Below are 21,590 nucleotides of genomic sequence, written 5' to 3'. Positions count from 1 at the left end.
TAGGTGATGAGGGCTGAGAGGAGACTTCTCTGGTCTCCTTGGTTTCAAGGCCACCTCTCTCTTCATTGTGCCCAGTTGCCTTACAAAAACAAACAAAAAACCCCATTTCCTTTATTCCATAGGAGGGATCCTAGCCCCTCGGAAAGGGTAGTGGGCCACATTCTGTAATGGCAAAAGAGTAAATTGCTTTCTTTGGGGGAAATGCATTAATTCTTCCAGACCAGAAGGTACCAATTAGTTAATTGCCTCTTTCCATAGCAAAGTGGCCCCTTCTGGCCTGAAAAATCAATATACCTCTGCACAGTGTGTAATTTAATTCTCCTTCTGTGGAAAGGTTCAGACAGAGGGAGCAGTGCTGTATATTCCTTCAGGAAGGAAAGGGCATATTGGTCTGAGTGGGGATTCTTATTTTAAACTGATTTCTCATTTTAGCTGCAATAAGACCCAGAGGGAAGCAGAAAGCCAGGTGAAAGCTGCCAATCTCTTCTCGCTCAGTTTAACAACACATAAATGGAAGTACCTGTTACCTTTGCAATAAATATCCCTGTATAACATAAAGTTGCCAAGCCCCTACCTACTCATTTCAAGCAATATTGGTGCTATAAAATCCCAGCTCAGCAAAAGAACATGGGCCTGTCCCTTGACACTTATTGCAACAGGATTGGACAGGTGGGAACATTCTGAGTCAGGGTCCTTAAAGATGCTTCTACTCTGTGCTTTCTTTGATGACATAAAAATTAAGTTTCACAGGAAATGTCCAACTCATTTTTTTCCTCTGGGACCATCCCATCTTCTACTTCAGAGCTTCTCAAGCTTTATTAGTCTTGCTTCTTATGGCCACACACCATAGAGATATTACGATCATCGCATTATAGATTTGGAGCTGGAAGGGACCTTACAGGCAATCTCATCTACCTGTCATTTTGCAGATATGATCACCGAGGCTGACAAGTTAGGAGATTTGCCCAACATCATAGTTAGTAAGTGGCAGATCTGAGAAGGTAATTCAAGACAAGATTACAGGATCGTGAATTTAGAGATGTGGGGGCCTTAGAAGTGGTCTGAACCAACTCTTTCATTATACATTTGAGGAAACTGAAACCCAAAGAAATTAAGTGATTTGCCAAGGTCGCACATTTGCAGAGGCATAATTTGAACTTGGGTGCTCTGACTCCAAATCCAGCATTCTTGCTACCATACCATTCATTCTCTGTCCCTTCTGCCTTACAGCCATCTATTCATCCACACCTTCACTCTGTAGCCACATGCTACATATATAAATACATGGATTCCACCCCTCCCCCCAACACATCTTCCTTCCTCTCTCTACCACAGCCATCATCCCTTTAACCCTCCAGATTAAGGATTGGCAAAGGAGAGTGAGGGATTCCAGTATTTTGCAACAAGTCATAAACATCTTTGTTTCCTAACAGATAAGCCCCAGTGTCCTGTTTAAGGAGCAGTGGTTAGCTTGGACGTATAAAAGTAAAAGGGGGCAGCTAGGTAACTCAGTGGATAGAGCACGGGACCTAGAATCAGGAAGATTCATCTGGCCTCAGGCATTTACTAGCTGTGTGACCCTGGGCAAGTCACTTAACCCCGTTTCTTAATTTGTAAAATGAAGGAGAAGGAAATGGCAAATCACCCCAGTATCTCCTGCCAAGAAAACCCTAAATAGAGTCATGAAGAGTCAAGACATGACTGAAAAATGACTGGACAGCAATGATAAAAGTAAAAATCACTTTAGGTTTTATTTGCTTGTGTCCTGCCAAAGGGGATTTTCAATGAATAAAAGTGTCCTTCAGTGGAGGATTGAATGGGGGAAGGGGGAAGATGTAGAGATGGCAGTAGGATAAAAAGCACTGCTTAGACTTCTAACTTCACAGAGAGTACTGGGGCCCCAGCCAGGCCAAAGCACAAACAGTGGATCCCAAGTGGGTTGCTGAAAACCGGAAGAATGTAAAACTAGATGGGGTTTGGTTCCACTATCATGTATCATTAATGTTGTTCTTCAGTCACATCCTACTCTTTGTGACCCCATTTGGGATTTTCTTGACGAAGATACTGGAGTGGTTTGCCATTTCCTTCTCCAGTGGGTGAAGGCAAACAGAGGTTAAGTGACTTGCCCAGGGTAACATAGCTAGTACGTGTCTGAGGCCGGATTTGAACTCAGGTCTCCCTGACTCCAGGCCCAGCACTCTATCCAAATGAGGGGAAAATATCTGGCAGAACTCTGGGGGGCAGGGACAGTGAGGTACCAGATCTGAGGAAGGGACCAAGCTAGAATGTAGGAACCAGGCTACCAGTGATTGATGCAAGGAGCATGGAGACAAGCCTAGAGGAATGACCCTGACAGGGGTCATCCAGGAAGCAAGGACACCCTAAGCCCCCTGAGGTGAAGCTGCAATGAATGAGAAATTGCAGTCAGAGTCAGGACTAAAGTAAAATTTCTGTGAACTGGCTTTGGGTTTCTAACATACTTCTTTTGATTAGGTGGGATCACCCCCCCACTCTCTGTAAGACCTCAGACAAGTCACTGCCCATCGATGAGCCTTAATTTCCTTATCTAAAAAATAGGGATAATAATAGCACCTATATCCCCAGGTTGTTGTGAGGTTCAAATGAGAAAATAATTGTAAAATGCTTAGCACAGTGCCTGGCACATAGTAAACACTATATAAATGTTACCTATTATTATTCTTGTTATTACTATTATTATTAATTATTTACAATTCTAAAATGGGGGCTTCTAAAGAGTTTTACTTTTTAAAAACTGCTTCATATATATATATATATACACACAAACACACATGCATATTTACATTTGTATACATATGTGTATATGCACATACATATGTGTATGTCCATTTGGGATAATAGATAGATAGCAGGTTTAGTGTATTGGAGCCAGGAAGACCTGGGCTCATGTCTAGTCTCTGACATATACTGGTTGTATGACCTTAGACAAATCACTTAACCTCTCAATGCCCTACATACTTCTCAAAGGTTTTAAGTTACACAGAAGGTGCTGACCTGCATTGACAGAAAGACTTCCCTTATTCACTAGTTCCGTATAATAATGAAATCATAGAACCAATCTCTCTCCCTATGTATTTATACCAGCAGCTTGTTCCCTTAAGGAGATCACCCCTAACCTGCTTCTTTCCTTTCCTTTCTGCAGATTTGATCACTTAGTGGCTATAGAGCGCTCAGGAAGGACAGCTGATGGCAATTATTACAATGCTCGAAAAGTTAATATTAAGCATCTAGTTGACCCCATTGATGATCTCTTTCTTGCTGCACAGAAGATCCCTGGAATCTCATCAACTGGTAAGAGAGCATGGAAAACTTGGACTAAGAGAATAGTGTCTCAATATGGAACACTTCCTCTTGACTGCTGGACCAAAATTTGTTGTTGTTCAGTCATGTCTGATTCTTCATTACCCCATGCACTTTATCCATGACATTTTCTTGGCAAAGATAGTGAAGTGGTTTGCCATTTCCTTTCCAGTGTGTCCCCATTTTATAGATGAGGAACTGAAGCAAATAGGGGTTAAGTGACTTGCCCGGGATCATATAGTTAGTAAATGTCTCAGGCCAGATTTGGATTCAGCTCTTCTTGACTCTAGGCCTGCTCTGGACTCTAGTCCAGCTGTGTGACTCTGGGCAAGTCGCTTAACCCAGTTGGCTAGGCAAAAAAAAAATTGCCCCCTCATTTATCTGGGGAATGGCTCTTATACTTATGTGCTTGTATCAATTCCCTAGATAACTTGGATATCAGACTTTTATCAGAAACCTGTACTGTGAAGATTTTCCCTACTCAGTTGTTTCCCATTTAACTACAGTGATTCTGTTAACGCAAAAACTTTCAGTTTTATGTAATCAAATTGTTCATTTTATCTCCTGTGAAACTCTCTCTCCCTTCTTTGTCAAGAGGCAAATAGGGGTTAAGTGACTTGCCCAGGATCATATAGCTAGTAAGTATCTCAGGCTGGATTTGGATTCAGATCTTTGTGACTCTAGGCCTGGACTCTATCCACTTCTGGACCAAAATTAGGACTACTCACAATAATTTACTTTTCTATAGATTTATTTACAAAGAGCCAGCCTATATATCAGGAGTTCTTAATCTTGTTTGTGCCATGGACCCCTCTCAGAAAAATGTTTTTTAAACACATAAAACAAAATACAGAGGGTTACAAAGGAAATCAACTATATTGAAATAGTTATCAAAATATATATTTTAAAACCAAGTTCATAGATCCCAGGTTAAGAATCCCTGTTATATATTATCTCATTTTATCCTTACATAACCATGTGAGGTAGGTGGGGCAGGTGTCATTCACCAGTGGGCACATAAGGAAATAGACCCTGAGATGAAGAGTGATTTCCTGAGATTACACAGCTATTTAGTGTCAGAGCCCAGATTAGAACTGATATCAGGAATCAAATAACTATCAAAGGCTACCCCGGGGAGAGAGGAAATCTACAAAACTGATCAGTACATTGAAAAGTCTGAAAATATGTGCAATGTACAACATCCATGGACCTCCCACCTCTGCAGAGGGGTAAGTGGGAGCGTCTCCTCCTACCTCTTCTTTCGGGCCATATTTACTCTTTGTAATTCTGCAACATTCACTTGGGATTTTTTTTGTGGCTCTTCTTTCCATTTACATTGTTGTACTCATTGTGCATGTTGTTTTCTTGACTCTGCTTACTTCGTCCTGCATGAGTCCATACAAATCTTTCCATGCTTTTCTGTATTCATCATATTTGTCATTTAATACAGCACAATAATATAGTTATATTTATGTACCATCGTTTGTTTAAAAAATAAGAAACACCTCATGAATGTGTGTGTGTCATCCTTGCGTGCGGCCATGCTAATCTTCCTGTATTGTTCCAGTATTAATATGTGCGCTTCCAAAGTGAGTATAGAACAGAGCCGTCCTTCTAAATGATATCCACAAGCATTCAAAAGAGTTTAACTTAACTGTCCACAAAGAAAACCAAGGAGATGAAGAATACCTCTTGTTCAGGCTATGATATGGCATTGACTGACCCCTAATACTGCTGCTCCATCACTACTCCAGCCAGATTCTGCAGATGGACAATGAGCAGAATTAAACAGGAGAAAGAGGAGAAGATTGGATTGTATTTGGAAAATTATAGGATGCTTTGCATGGCTTCAAGCTTCTCTCCTCACCTTAATTCAGCAGACATTTAGTGAGCTATTTTGTTCAAAGCGATATAAATAAACAAAAATAATCCCTGATCGCAAGATGTTGCCATCCTACTGGGAGGATAGGACATACAGATAGATAAGCAAGTACAAAATATATACAAAATCATGCAATAAAACCCCATCTTTCAAACACCAGTATTCCTCTAATGATATTATGATTATGAAACATGGAATACTGATCACCAAAGAATAAAACTTCTAGTCATCCAAAAGGCAAGATGGGGTAATTAGGCTAGAGCATATTTTTTAAAAATTTAAAAACTTTACTAATGCTTTTCGGTTTTATGCCACTGTCATTTCCTGATATATCCATTCTGTGGATTTCTCCTTTGTAACAAGAGAAAATAGTTAAGTAGTGATAATAACAATAATAGCTAGCATTTATATAGAACGATGCAAAGCCTTTTACATGTTTTAACTCATTTGATCTTTACAAACCCCTGGGAATTAGGTGGCGTTATCATATCCATTTTATAGATGAGGAAACTGAGGCTGCAGATATTAAATGATTTGCCTAGGCTCATACAACCAGTTTGTATCTGAGGCAGAATTTGAAATCGGGTGTTCCTGACTGTGACTATAACATTCTATCTGTTGCTTCAGACATTTACTACCTGTGTGACCCTGGGCAAGTCACTTAACCTCTGTTTGCCTTAATCCACTGGAGGAGGAAATGGCAAACCACTCCAGTATCTTTCTTTTTTACAAGAAAACTCCATGAACAGGATGGTCCACAAGGTCATGAAGAATTGGACACGACTGAATAACCATGGTAACTTGGGTGCTCTGGAAGACAGGATACTTCTGAAAGGGTTAACACAGCTCCCAAAGAGATGCAGTCTCTTAGGGCAATGGGAAAATTAGGCTCATCTTCAACTCCATCTGAAGACTCCAAAGTATTTCCCAGTCTCATTAGTCCTCTCAGCTGCCTCTGAGGTTTCAATGAGACAATTAGGTGCCTCAGAGATGATTAGACAATGACTGTAAATTGCTTTTGAAATTCCCAGAAAGGCTGCTCCAGAAATAGAGGGCAGCATTTCTCTTCTCATTATTGCCTCTTCCTCTCTAGCACCTGGCCTCCTGAGCTAGGGGGAATTTGTATTTCCAGGGAGGAGAAGGTTGGATAAGATGATTGGCACCTAGCAGCCTGGTTTAGTAATCAAGTGTGGCATGGTAGGGGACAGCTAGGGTGGGGCAGTGCTGGGCCTGGAAGTTAGGAAGACTCATCTTCCTGAGTTCAAATCTGGCCTTAGGTACTTACTAGCTTTATGACGCTGGGCAAGATGCTTAACCCTATCGGCCTCAGTCTCCTCATCTGTGAAATGAGTTGAAGAAGGAAATGGCAAACCACTTCAGTATCTTTGCTGAGAAAACCCCAAATAGGGTCATGAAAAGTCAGACATGACTAAAATAACTGAACAAGTGGCATAGTAGAGAGCCCTAAGATTGTGTTTAGGAGACCTAGGTCTAAATTCTTTGATTATTAGTCATGTGACGTTGGACAAGTCATATCTCTGAGGCTGAGTTTCCACGTCTATAAGAAGAAAGAGGCAGCATGGTATAGTATATTTGAGTGGTTCACAAACCCCTTGGGGGTCCACGACAATGATGCAAGGCTAATAATTCCTTAATCATGCCTTAGGTAGTAAATAAGTGCAGAAATTATGAGTAACACATTGAATTATCCTTAATTTAATTATCCTTTAATTAAATTAACATTAAATTAGCCCAGTTTGTTGTTGTCATTACAAGGGTTCACAGAATAAAAAGCATTGAGAATAGCAGAAAGAGCTCTAGACTTGGGAGTCCAGAGAGACCTGGGGTCAAGTCCTTCCTCTGACATTTGTTAGTTTTGTGACCTCAGTTTCCTTAGGTGTAAAATGGAGAAAATAATAGTGCTTGTCAGATGATATAATGTATGAGAAGCACTTTGTGAACTTTAAAGTGTTATGGAAATGTCAACTTTTGTTAAAATGGAGTTACTTACTTTTCAGGGTAATAGTGAGGAAAGTACTTTATAAAATATTATGAAAACATGAGTTATTATTATTATTTCTGTGGTCCCCAGTGCACTAGTCAGGGGTTCTTAGTTGGGGTCCACAGACTCCCAGAGGGGTTTCAAAGGGTCTGCAAATTTGGGTGAGAAAAATAATCTTTATTTTGATCAAGCTGTAACTGAAATTTAACATTTTCTTAAATTATCAAAATATTATTCTGAGAAAAGGTCCTTAGGTTTCACTAAACTCCCAGAAGATCCATGACCAAGAAAAAGTTAATAACCTCTGAAGCGGAGGTAGATGCTGTGGGGAAATTCTTAACTCCTCTTGAGGAGTTAAGCTTTCTGAGGTTGCTGGTGATAGACACGAAAACTCATCTAGTTAAGTAGCATTAAGAGCACCAGTTTGGAAGACAGGAAAGCTGGACTTTAGTGGTGGCTCTGCTATTGAATTGTTATGTGACTGAGCAACTCACTCCTCCCTGTTTGAACCTCATTTCCTCATCTATAAAAATGAGGGGAGGAGAATTAGATGATTAGAACAGTATCTCCAGTTTTTCCTTCTAATGTTCCATGACTCTAATCAAGCAGCCCCTTCCATATGTCTTTCCCTACCTGATGCTCCCTTTTCCTCAGGTTCCCAGTCCCTAGATATTAACTGTGCAGTGTGTAGTAAAGGTGTAACCAACGGCCCAGTGCCTCAAATTCTGGGCCTATTCACGGTGAATGACACCCCCCCCCCCATACCACTCTCTATGGCTCATTATTTCCCAACCAAGAGTTTGCCCTAGGAAGTCTTTAAATATAATTCCCATCTGGTCTCAATAGATTTGAGGAACAGAGTCCTGAAATCCCTATACAGGCACTCAAAGTAATAAGCAAATGTTAGGTTAGTACGGGACAGACTTAATTCCAATTTACCAAAAATGTAGCCATTACAAAGGAGCCTACAAGCAATGCAGACACTTAAAGGACTCACAAATTCCCATAAATGGATCAGTATAATTTTCTTCCCTTGCTGGAGTGAGTCTTACCCTGGGGTCCTGAAGTCTGATACTGCCCTGTAGTTTAGTCTCCCCTTTGTAAGGGAACCAGACTTGGGGTTGTCAGTGGGGTGATACCTAACACTTCATTAACTTCCATGTTCCCCAGTGATGATGCAGGTCCCCTCCCTAAGCATTTCGTAGCACCTCACTATAAGTCAGACATCCTCTCTGACACTCCAGAAAGAAAAGAACTTGGGCTACTAGACAGGCAACGTTCTGACATTCGAGTACATTTCACTTTCATGCTACAGAGACCCACACAGACGTTTAGTACTACTGTGAGGGAGATATGTGGGGCATTCGGGGAGGACTAGCACTTCTGAGGTGAGGGCTTGCCAGGCCCTTTTCAGGGCGCTTATCCACCTTTGGGGTTCACTTTCACCCAATTCTCACCTGTGGTTCCAAGAAGCTGTAGCATGCACACAGGCCACACCCTGGTAAAACCTTCTTGGCAGACAGGCTAAACTGCGTCGAGGGTAACTAAAAGGCCTCAGACCTGTTGGTTAGTTAGGGAGATGTCTATCCCCAAGCACATGGAGACATCCCCCGGTGGATTAGGTGGATGAATACAATTTGTTCCAATGGCTATAAAGGCGGCCGAAGCAGTTGCTCTGGAGTGCTTAGAGCTTGGCCAGACATCAAAGATGCCAAAGTCATCCACTGTATCTTGGGCCATTGTTCTGACTTTTGTCTTGCCACTAGACTTCAATGACTCTGGAAGAGAGAGTGAGGCTGGCGGCTCTGTGCAGCTCTGCCTCACTTAAATCCAGTCACGAGCAATTCAAAACATCACCCTGTGACATCATTGGTCTTCTTTGAAAACAATGGTATAAACAACAAAACTGAACAAATGTGATTCATTATTATTACTGTTATTATAGCAACCTACCCAGGCCTTCCCTTCATGCCACAAAATGATTCTTCCTTCTTCTACCTCGTCAGAATCCCCATCTCCTCAGGGTCCTCTCGACTCAGTTTCAGAGAAAAGATGGACTGATTAAAATCATTCATACCAAGTTATGATGAACTAATACCAATATCCCTCCATCTTTCCACTCCCAGAAGAGTTGGAGTGGCAATTTCTTTTTTTCCCCTAATTTATTATTTATTTATTTTTAGCCTTTTTTTTCATTGAGTTCCAAATTCTTTCCCTTCCTTCCACCCCTGTCTCTACCCATTGAGAAGGCAAACAATATAATATCAATTGTACATGTTAAATCATGCAAACCATATTTCCATATTAGCCATATTTTTTTTTAATCCAGAAAAATAAAGCGAGAAAATTATACTCCAATTTACACTCAGAGTTCATCAGTTCTCTCTCTGGAGGTGGATGGCATTTTTCATCACGAATCCTTTGGAATTATCTTGGATCATTGTATTGATCAGAGTAGTCAGTTCTTTCAACAGCTGATCATCATTACAACATTTCTGTTGTACACAGTGCTATGTACGATGTGCGCAATGATCTCCCGGTTCTTCTCACTTCACTTTGTATCAGTTCATATAAGTCTTGCCATGTATTTCTAAAAACACCCCCCTCTTCATTTCTCATAACACTGTAGTACTCCATCACATTCATATGCCAGAGACCTTGGGCAACTTACAACTCTAAGCCTCAATTTCCTACTCTGGAAAAATAATTTTTAAAAAGCAATAATAGCTAACATTTATATAGTATTTACTATATGCCTGGCACTGTGCTAAGCAGTTTACAATTTTCACCTCATGTGATCCTCACAATGAACCTGGAGAGGATAGGTATTATTATTATTATTATCCCCATTTTATAGATAAGGAAACTGAGGGTAACAGGGGTTAAGTGACTTGCCCAATGTCACACAACTAGTAAATATCTGAGGTCAGATTTGAACTCAGGTTTTCTTGATTCCAGGCCCAGCACTCTATCCGTTGCACCAAAACAACAGCCAGCATTTATGTAGTGTTTAAGGTTTGCAAAGTGCTTTACAAATATGGTTTCATTTTTTTCTCACAACACTGGGAGGTAGGTGCTATTATTATCACCATTCTACAGTTGAGAAAACTGAGACAGAGGTTAAGTGACTTGCCCAGGACCACACAGTTAATAAGTGTCTGAGGCAAGATTTGAACTCAGGTCTTCTGACTTCAGGCCCAGAGCTCAATTCATTATGCCACCTAGTTGAAAAGAGCTGGCCCTGGGATTTAAATTGATCACTCAGTCAACGAGCATTTTACATCAGTGAAGGAAACAACATATAGCTAAGTAGAGATAAGAGACTAGACCTGTGATTTCACTGATACAAGAAACTCCCAGATGAGGAAACTGCAGGGCAGCACTTCCCCTATGCCTGGGTCACATAAGCTGCCTCTAAATACTTCATTTACCTCAACTGACTGGTGTGATATTGTTGTTTTTGTTGTTATAAGAAATGACCTTCCTTCTTTCTCTAGTTTATGAAATTGATCTATTTATCCTTTTGCCCTTCTAACCTAGGTATTGGTGATGGAGGGAATGAACTTGGGATGGGAAAAGTCAAAACATCTGTGAAGAGGCACATCAAGAATGGGGACGTCATAGCTTGTGATGTGGAAGCTGATTTTGCCATCATAGCTGGTAAGATGCCCACAGTCAATGATAAGCGTTCATTAAGCACCTGCTACATAGCAGGCACTGTGCTCAAGGCCCTCAAAGACCTAAGGAGGGAAATGACATGTACAAAAATGTACAAAAACTAAATAATCAGTAAACATTTATTAAGCACCTACTATGTGTCAGGCACTGTGCTCAATGCTAGAGATACAAAGAAAAAGAAAATATAGTCCCTGGCCTTAGGGAGCTTATAATCCAATGAGCAAAATGCAGAAAAAGTAGAAATTATATAATCAAGCAGAAAACATTTATTAAGAACCCACTATTGTGCCAGACCCTATGCTATACACCCAAGATACAAAAAAAGGCAAAAGGCAGGATGTATAGGATAAATAAGAAGTAAGTAATAGGGGGAAGGCACTCGAATGAAGAGGAGTTGGGGAAAGCTTCCTGTAGAATGTGGGGTTTTAGCTGGGACTTAAAGGAAACCAGGGAGGTCAGTGGTCCAAGCAGAGGAGGGAGAGCATTCCAGGCGTGGGGGACAGCCAGAGAAAATGCCCAGAGCTGAGATGGAGCATCATGTTCGTAGAATAGCCAGAAGGCCAGTGTTACTGGATCAAAGAATGGAATTTGATTTTCAACCATTATGATTGTATATATAGTATAATAATTATTATATAATAATATATTTAATAAAAATAAATATGAATGTATTTAAAATAAATATAATTATGTTATTTTAATATGATTAAATCTAATATATGGTGTGCTGTATATAATGATGTGATTATATTATGATTGTATATGATATATGTTATGTTATACATAATTATATACTAGTTCACATTTATATAGAGCTTCATGGTTTGAAAGCACTTTCCTCCTAACACTCCTGTGAGGTAGGTAGGTAATGTAGGTATTATCCCATTTTACAGAAGAAGAGATGGAGGGTCCAAAGGGCGAAATGATTTGTCTAAGACAACACAGTAAGTGGGAGAGTTAGAACACAAAATATTCTGTCACCAAGTCGAGCACCCTTTCTGCTCTAAGATTAGTCAAAATGGTCAATTTCTTAATTTTGAGGGTTATTAAATATCTAGGGATGTGGTGAAATTCCTTCTTCTGGAGCTCGGTATAAGGACTGGACCTCTTCTGCCCAGACAGTTTAGAGGTGATTCTCCCTAAAGACAAGGACGTGAAGCAAGCCTATTTCTGTAGTCCTGTGATTTAGAGTCTGTTTTCTGTGTCAGGTGTTTCCAATTGGGGAGGCTATGCTCTGGCCTGTGCGCTGTATTTACTGAACATAAACAATATACATGAGCGCTACCTGCGGAGAGCTGTTGGATTACCCACCCCCTCATCGAGAGCAGCAGCCTGGGCTCAGGCACTCCCATCTGTCATAAAGGTGAGGTACTAGCTCATTGTATATAACATAGGGTGGTGAGAGGGAAGTTGATCCCTCCTGTGACGGAGATTGCAACCTTTCCATGCTGATCCATCCTATGAGACTTTTGTACATGGCCTCTCAGAAGTTTACCACATGGGCCCACTCAACTTTCTGGAAGCTTTCATCTCTTTCTCTGGACATCCCGAGGATACCAGCGGTATACTTGGGCTGTTGATTTGTTATCTCTGCCTCTTGACACTTAACCAGCCCATCTTCCGTTCCTATCATACATTTCCTAAATTTCTATTGATTATCTTTTAGTCCTGTTCCTCTTTGAGGTTTCTGTTCTCACCCACCATATACCCCCCTCCATTGCTCTCTGGATGATATTTACTTTCAGTTCTTTGAAGAGACGCCAGTAGAATATTGGCATTGAAAAGATGAACCTTTGTTTCCAAAGGAAGCTTGGGGTCATTAAAAGTACGTGGCAGTTTCCTGAAGGCAATTTATCCTGTTCTCCTCCTCCTTGTTCAACTCTGGATCCTATACATTGTTCATATACACTGTCTGCCCCACATTCCAAATACTTACAATCTCCAAGTTATGTGTAATGAAAAGCTTAATGAAATCAAAACCATGGGGGAATAGGATGTGCCATATATCATCCTATCTGCTGCTGGAATTGTTCCAAAGAACCTTTCAGTGAGCTTACAGAAGATGAGCTCACATCATAATACTTTTATTAAATTACAAAAAGCAATTATTTTATCTACCTGTACAATATAATCTCCAGAACGTCAAATGTAAAAGAATAATAGCAGAATATCAGCTTTCCCCAGAATTGCTTCTGTCCAAGCATCATTGAAAAGATGAAAACAGGATTCTTAATAATAACAATAATTCATTGATCCATGATCTCATTGTCGAGAGTATTCACTCTATTGGTACAAATGGCAGTCCATCCATGTCTTCCCAACTTCCCAAGCTTTCCTCACCTCCTCTTGAGTCTAGTGGCTTCCCCCTGTTAATTATTTCTTACTTATCCTATATATCCTATCTTTTGCCTTTTTTTCGATATCTTGTGATTTTTGTCCCTGTGCATCTACGGAGTAGCCACCTAGAGAGACTCTCTTTTAGGCCTTTAAATAGTATGTATTAAAACTGTGGAATGAAAATTAATACATGAAATAATGATAGATGAATACAAAACAAGTGCTAATGTGTGCGGGGGCAGGGAGTTGTAGATGACAGAAATTAAGTTCTTTGGCAGAGCAGATAAAGGAGAGAGCATTGTGGGCTAGCGTCATAAAGGAAGGCTTTATGACGACTTGAGTTGAGCCTTGAAAGATGAGCAGGAGAGAAGAAGGAAGGGCATTTCCACCAGGAGCAGAAATCCAAATCCAAATTGCAATCCAGAGATTGTGAAGAGGATGGAGGGAGGGAGGTACCTACCCAGTGGGATGGACAAAGGGAGGGAGAGAGGAATTAGGAGACCAGCCAGCTTAAGGTAGAGAGTTTGTGGTGAAGATCTAGTTTGAATCAGATGGCAGATAAAAGGGATGATGGGACAAATTATGGAGAACGCAGAACACTTGATTGAGGAATTTGAACTTGGTCTGATAGGCAATAGAGAGCCATTGCAGGTTTTTGAGCAGAGAGGGTACTAGCACAAGTTGATCTCTCCTTTTCTTAACCAAGATAGACAGCACTTAGAGTATATCTTTGTGTTATTGGCATTACATGTCAGGAGGAATATTGACCAACTGGAACATGTGCAGAGCAGGGCCTGGAAGTCAAGTCACATGAGGATGGGAGAGGGAATGAGGGATGGAGAAGTAAAGACATTAGAGGAGTAGGAAAGCTGTCTTCAAGTCTGTGAAAAGCTGTCATTTGGAAACAGGAGTATTATTACCAATATTCACAATAATTAGCATTTATTGTTAATAATAATTAGTGCTAACTAGCATTTATATGAACTTTAAGGGTTGCAAAGCACTTTATGTATAGCAACAACCCTGTGAGGTAAGGGCTATTTTTATCCTCATTTTACAGAACAGGAAACTGAGGCTAAGTGACTTGCCCAGGGCCACAAATCTAAGTAAGAGACTAAGAGAGGATTTGAACTAAGGTCTTCCTGATTCTTGGGCAGGTAGGTGGATAATGCACAGGAACTGGAGTCAGGGAGACCTGAGTTCAAATTCAGCCTCAGACAACTTACTGGCTGTGACCTTGGGTGCAAGTTCAGAATAACAATCAATCAATTGTTGATTGATTGGTTGATAGATGTATCTACTGTTCCAAAATATGTGAGGTCCATAGTGGTAGGTGTAGTTTGTCTAAAAATTGTTCAGGCTAAGCCTAGTGGCGTTTCATGACCAGAACTCAAGAACTGCTGGATCCTGCCCCACCTATTGAATGAAAGCTTGGAGACAGAGGCTAGATAACCACCTCTTTATCAGAGGGTCTTCCTGTGTTGGCTGGGAGGTTGGACTGTCTTCCATCTTAAGCTTCTATAATCCTGGTATTATCAGGACCACCGATTTTTTTTCATTTAATCAAGAACTGTCCCCTTGTTGTCAACAACAAGGAAGTTGTTCCAAACTTCCTAACTTCCTAACTTCCCAACCAGTATAGAAATCCATGAGGGCAGAAAGCTGCACACCTTATGCTTGTTTAGAATCCTCCACAGTACTTAGAGGACAGATAGGTAGGGCGGTGGTTAGAGTGCCAGGCCTGGAATCTGGAAGAATCCTCTTCCTGAGTTTAAATCTGGCATCAGATACTTACTAGCTATGTGACCTTGGGCAAATCACTTAACCCTGTTAGCCTCAGTTTCCTTATCTGTAAAGTGAGCTGAAGAAGGAAATGGCAAATCAGCCTAGTATCTTTGCCAAGAAAACCCCAAATAGGGTCAGGAAGAGTCGGATAGGACTGAAAAAAGAATGAACAACAATATTTAGCACAATTGGAGTACTCATTTAATTGTGCTTGTGTATGAATGAATGAATGAATGAATGAATGAATGAATGAATGAATGAAGCATTTATTAAGCACTATGTGCAAAACACTGTGCTAAGTGCTGGGGATACAAACAGGAAAGTGGGACATCCTCTTCTCTTAGGTAGCTCACACTTTAATGAGAGATACAGAACATGAAAGGAAGATTTCAGCTGCAAGTCAGATGCAAAAATCCCATGGACCTTGGGGTAAAGAGACAAAGCAAATTTCCATGGATAAAACCAAATTCGTTTCTGATGGTGAACCATTTGACAGTGTCAAGGACTTTTGTGACGAGAACTTTTTTTTTTTCCCTAGGTCTTAGGTGTAGCTATAGCTATTGAAGGAATAGTCATCAGACTGCGTCCCAGGATGCACTGCTGTTCCCAAGGCTCTTGACTTTAGAGTCCCGAGCTGTCTCCACCAACGTCTGAGGGGAGCTGATGGTCAGGGTGGCAGTGGTGCTTTGATTTGCCTGGCATATGCTGCCTCCTGTCTCTGTCAGGGTGCCTCAGCTAGGCTAGCTTGCCTGCCCTGTGTGGTGGTTGGGTGGCAGTTGGTATCTTATATGATTTTGGAGTTATAAGGACTTTAGAAATTATCTTGTTCAGCTCTCTTATTACAGATGAGGGATCTGAGGACCAAAGAGTGCAACTGACTTGACCACTGTCACACTGATATCAAGAGATCAGGTGCAGAATTTGAACCAGGTACATTTGATTCCAAATCCTGGGCTGTTTGTACGACATTAGCCTACCTCCAGATACCCAAGGACCACTTGGATGAATGATGAATAATAAAGTGATCTTAGGAAGATCGGTTTAATGGTTTGTCCAGAATGGACTGTGATAGAAGGAGCCAGGAGGCCAGGATGGATTCATGCTAAGAGAGTGCCTTCTAGTCTTAGAGGCTAATAGTGGAACATGGCAGCTGCTACATTTCTCTTCATGTTCAGACAAGATGAGCACAAACAATGTTACACGGATCCCTAAGCCAATAACTATTTCGCAAGTTTTTCAGCTTCCATTGACCATCTAAGCAGCTTAAATTAAAGTAGTGATTGTTGTTGTTGCTTTGTGCATTGGCTGTTTCTGACCCTTAGTAACCCCACTTTGGGTTTTCTTGGCAAAGATACTGGAGTGGTTTGCCATTTTCTTCTCCAGCTCAGTTTACAGATGAGGAAACTGAGGCCAACAGGGTAAAGTGACTTGTCCGGGTTCACATAGCTAGTTAGTGTTGAAAGCCATATTTGAACTCAGGTCGTCCAGACTCCAGGCCTGGTTTTCTATCTCACCACCTAGATGCCCATAAAGTTCCTAGTAGAAAGCTAATCTGGAGACTTTATCCTCAAAGCTGGAATATATATTTGAACATAGATAGGATCATAGGATTGAAAATGCAACAGCAATTTAGAGACCATCTAAGCCACTAGGCCAGGGATTCTTAATAGGTCTTTTCTTTTGCGCCAGGGACCTCTTTGCCAGTCTAGTGAAGCCTATTTGTGTGACCCTGGGCAAGTCACTTAAACCTGCTTGCCTCAGTTTCTTCATTTGTCAAATGAGTTGGAAAAGGAATCAGCAAACCACTCCAGTATCTTTGCCAAGAAAACTCCAGATGGAGTCAGGAAGAGTTGGACGTGACTGAAATGACTAAACAACATAGACCCTTTCTCAGAATCATTTTTTTAAAAATGTGTAATGGAAGGAAATGTTAAATTTCAGTTAGAGATTAGTGAAAATAAAATTTTTTCCCCATCTTAAGTTCACTGATCCTCTGAAATTTATCCACACAGGGGTCCATGGACCCCAAACTAAGAACTCATGTAGATCACCTCTCTCATTTTACAGATAAGGACACTGAGGCTAAGAGAGACAGTGTGACCTGCCCAGGGCCACACAGGGAGTAAGTGTCAGAGCTGGAATTCTTACCCAAATTCTGTGGCTCCAAATCTAGTATAATCTTGCCACTATCCCTCAAACTTCCTGGCTCGTGGGAGTAGAGATAGGGAGGTGATTGGGGCTTTCTTGCATATGGTCTCTGACTCACAAAAGAAAGAATTAATCAGAACAAGGAAATACCCTAGTCTAATTTCAACCAAAGGATGGAAAATTCACCATTGTGGTTTTCCATCTGGTCCCTTAGCTCCCCTGCTTTTACCTTTGTGCAGAAGTGGGTTTCCTCTTCTGTTTGGGGAAATTATATGTTATTGTTCCTGAATGCTTACAGATTTGTTTGATATCATCCAACTGTAGTGATTAGGATCCTCTGGGAGAGGGCAAAGAGGAGGGGAGTATAGAAGAAAGGAGTTGGTTTTTAAGTGATGGATGGATGGTCGTCAAAGAAAACCTGGGCAAGCAGGTAAACCTGATCACCTGAGCCGAGAAAGGATTGGGCTTCAGGAATGTCAATCACCTTAGCTCTGCAAATAAACTTCGAGCTGGGAGTTGTGCTCAGGAGGAAAAAAAAAAAAAGAACTTTGTAGGTGTCTCAGAAGAGAGCTTGTCGTTTAAAAAGAGAATCAATCAAGCTTCTGTAGCTTCTGGCTCTGTAGGAGGGAGCTGATAATGCTCCAGGGAAATGTGTTGCCTACCAAGAGACCACAAAGGAGACTTTGTTGCTGTTGCTGGCTCATTTCAGTCGTGCCCAACTCTTCATGACCCCATTTGGGGTTTTCTTGGCAATGATATTGGAGTGATTTGCCATTTCCTTCTCTAGCTCATTTTACAGATGAAGAATTGAGGTAAACAGGGTTAAGTGACTTGCCCAGGGTCACACAGCTAGTTAAGTGTCTGAGGCCAGATCTGATGAGTCTTCCTGATTCCAAGTCCAGTGTTCTATCCACTACACTATCTAGCTTCCCACAAATGGGATTAGGCTGAAATAAAACAGGAGGAGAATCGGAGCTTTACTAAAGCATAAAACTAGGCTTAGCATCTGGCTAAGGACAGAGCAACAGAGATAGAAGTCAACAAGTCAAGTCAACAAGCATTTATTAAGCATCTGTAATGGGCCAGGTGATGTGCTAAATACTGATTGCCTTTTGTCCTCGTAGAGGACCAAAATGACATCACTCTGTTGGAGTCAAGGTACAGTGTGTCTGTAGCCGATCAGACCAGTATGAGCTCGGAAGGCTCTACGACAGGCGGGCACAAACAGTATGTAGGAATATTTGGAGTGGAGATGTCTCTCAGTTTGCACATCTCACATTTCTTTTGAGCTACTGCAATGCTGCTTTGCTCGTAGAAGAGCCAGATTGGTTCCAGAGCCAGAGGGAAGGGTTGTGGTCATTATTCCCTTCCTGCTTGATCTATAGCCTCACACATTGGCAGTTAGTACAATGTGGTTCTGGAGAATGAGCTCTGGGTTTAGGGTTAGAAGATCCGGCTTTGAATCTCTGCTCTGTAACCAAGGGGATAGGCCTCTGTTGTCTCTAAAGCTCTATGATCCAGGCACCTACAGATATCAGGTGACCCTGGCACCACTCTGATTTTGCCATTCATTTGATGAAATATCTTCACTAGCTCTCTATTGCCTATCCAGTAAGGTATGAACTCTGTATCTATGCTGGCCTTCAACACTCTTACTTTATCTGGCTCTAACCTACCTTTGCAGACTCTCATCTCACCCTTCTTGACTTTACACACATTACATTCTAGTCAAAACAGGCTGCTGATTCTCTCCCATTCTTCACATTCTATTGTTGTAGTTGTTTGTCCTTCGCTTTCAAAGAGGACCGATGACATCATAAGGTGATGACTGGACTTGCACCTGCACTGGGTCTAAGGGTTGCACAAAGTCATCGCCTCATTCTCTCTTACTGAGTCATCAAAGTCCAGTGGCAAGACAGATGACTAGTGATGGCCCAGGATGACCTTGGAGTCTTCGAGTCTGTCCAAGTTCTAAGCACTCAGCCACCTTCATGGCCGTTGGAATAAATTGTTCTCATCTGCCCATTGCACCAGGGGCAGTCTTCATGTGCTTGGAGCATTCCCCTAACTCACCAACAGATCTGAGGCCTGTTGGTCACCCTCAACCTGGTTTAGGGACCTCAGAGGCTATCTGGTCTAACCCCTATCTGAACAGAAATCTCCTTTACAACAGTCCTGACAAGAGGTCCCTCAGCTTCCAACTTGAGAACGTACAGTGGGAGGTGGGGTCTGGGAACTGGATGACCCAGGAACTCCTGAGTGACTCTTCCTCCCCCTTTGGGGTAGTGCTAACTGATACATTTCCCCTTATATTGAATTTGAATTGGTTTCTGCGAAATTTCATTTCTTTGGGACAGGAAGTAGTGTTTCTCCCTTAGTCAATTCCCTCATTTGTCCTCAGGCTCACCCTCTCTCTTAATGTTGCTCTTTCTTGAAAGTGGAGATATTTAACTTATTTTGGTCCCACTCTAGGCCTGTTCCACAGCTTCCCGGACACCTGAGTTTTGTCCATGAGTGAAGGTTTGTGTGTGGTAGGGGGAGACAACTTGCCTACTGAACTCTTGTGTGGTCCTCAGAGAGGGTGTTTCTCACATGCCGTATACCTCCTGTCTACCTCATACCTATCAAACCCTGTTGCATGTAGGCTGGGACATTCCTGGTCTCTGCAAAGGGATCACTGCAAAGGAATGGGGGTGAGGTGAAGGAGAGGACTTGGTACCAGTTGCAGAGGGGGAAGAAATGGTTATTTGGAAGCATAACGTTCTGTAAATAGCATGGAACATTTCATGAACTTCCCTCACCTCAACCCATTAGTTTAAAAAAAAAGGGAAGTACAGCAAAGCACTGTTTTTACCATTTGATAAAGGGCCTTCTCTCCCTGCCCTGCCCCCTTCCCACCAGCAGCATCTGATGGGAATACTTTGGCCAGACTCCCAGACAACTTTTAGTGATTACACCACCCACCTGGCGCACTCTGCCTATGTAGTGTGGAGAGAGACAATTCCAGTATGTGGGAATAAGACTGTCCAGATACAAATGTGTCTAGGGAAAGACTGTATGCTCCTGATATAGCCACCTGACCCTCACCATCACTGCTGGGGACTTGCCCCAGGTGTGCCAAGACAGAACTGCTACTAGCTATGAGCCAAGTTATTTCCCCTCTCTAGGCCTCAGTTTCCAGTTTTGTCAACTATGAAGAGACTTAGGTGAGTTGTCAGTTAGGAAGCATTTATTAAGCACCCGCTATGCACCAGGCACTATGCTAAACGCTTAAGATAGAAAGGCAAAAGACAGTCCCCATCCTCAAAGAGCCGACTGTCTAATGATGGGAGACAACAAGCAAACACATAAATAGGAAATAATAAACAGAGGGAAGAGCTACGAGGCCTAGGAAACACTTTCTGAATGACCTCTAAGGTTACTTAGCTCTTGCTGTGTTCTAATGCTCCACGTTCTGTGGTCCCTTCCAAGTTTGACATCCTATGATTCTGAAAAGATACTTCTAGGCAGTGGCTAAGAACATTAGATTTTAAGGTAGGAGACCTGGGTTTAAATTTCATCTCTTCTGTCTGATACCCGTGTAATTTTAGGTAACTAACTCCACTCTGTTGGCCTCACTTTCCTCATCGATAAAGCACAGGGGTAGGATTATGAGCTCTCTGGCACCTTACTTCATCTCTAAGTTATCTGATCCTGTGATCTTAGAACCAATTTGCACGTCAAGTATTTATGGTGAATCATTAAGCTACCAATTGTTCCCTGAGGACTCCATGGTACATTATGGGGTATTTCAGGGACGTGTTGGATATGTCCCACAAAGGAAGGCAAAGAATTGGTAAGAAATTTACCCTGTAGTTACAAAAGTGTTTTCTAATTAAAAAAAAAAAGATGTAACACAATTGAAAATGAAGGGTAAAAACAATGAACAGGAAACAGATTCTAGGCACATCCCCATGGCTGTGGGAAGTAGATGAGATGGTCAGGGTACCATATCCTGTGAAAGTTTCACAAAGAAAACAAAAATAGAGACTCATCATGGACCTTCTAAAGAGAACTTTCTCATGTATTGGTCACGAAAAGCCAAAGGGTTGGTTGGTTGTGATTTGGACACAATTCAACAACTAATTGTCTTCTGAGTTCACCATATTATATGGCATTATTGTTGGTATTCAGTCGTTTCAGTTGTGTCTGACTCTTTGTGACTGCATTTGGGGTTTTCTTGGCAAAGATGCTAGAGTGGTTTGCCATTTCATTCTCCAGCTCATTTGACGGGTGGGGAAACTGAGGCAAACAAGGTTAAGTGACTTGCCCAGGGTCACACAGCTAGGAAGTGTCGGAGGCTTCTTGGAAGATGAGTCTTCTTGACTCCAGACCTGGCACGCTATCCATTCTGTAGATATAAAGTTTAGACAAGACCTC

The 21,590-nt window shown here is 41.6% G+C and overlaps 1 protein-coding gene and 1 non-coding gene across 7 annotated transcripts in view; one reads left to right on the top strand and one right to left on the bottom strand.

The window, feature by feature from the left end:
• Positions 1-21,590, top strand: part of DGLUCY (D-glutamate cyclase) — a 174,446-nt gene that overhangs the window by 148,450 nt on the left and 4,406 nt on the right. For all 6 annotated transcript variants that reach the window (XM_078151427.1, XM_078151428.1, XM_078151426.1 and 3 more), the window contains 3 exons: positions 3,182-3,330; positions 10,764-10,883; positions 12,110-12,264. In XM_078151427.1, the coding sequence (XP_078007553.1) occupies positions 3,182-3,330; positions 10,764-10,883; positions 12,110-12,264 (424 nt within the window). The remainder of the gene's footprint in view (positions 1-3,181; positions 3,331-10,763; positions 10,884-12,109; positions 12,265-21,590) is intronic.
• LOC144456473 (U6 spliceosomal RNA) lies at positions 4,830-4,932 on the bottom strand. Its single transcript, XR_013485561.1, has one exon. It is a non-coding gene; the product is annotated as a U6 spliceosomal RNA (small nuclear RNA).

The sequence above is a fragment of the Phascolarctos cinereus genome, unplaced genomic scaffold, assembly GCF_003287225.1.
Source record: "Phascolarctos cinereus isolate Bilbo 61053 unplaced genomic scaffold, phaCin_HiC Scaffold_3;HRSCAF=262, whole genome shotgun sequence".
In the NCBI taxonomy this organism is placed as follows: domain Eukaryota; kingdom Metazoa; phylum Chordata; class Mammalia; order Diprotodontia; family Phascolarctidae; genus Phascolarctos; species Phascolarctos cinereus.
The sequence above is the reverse complement of the archived record's forward strand: the minus strand, read 5'-3'. Positions and strand labels throughout refer to the sequence as shown.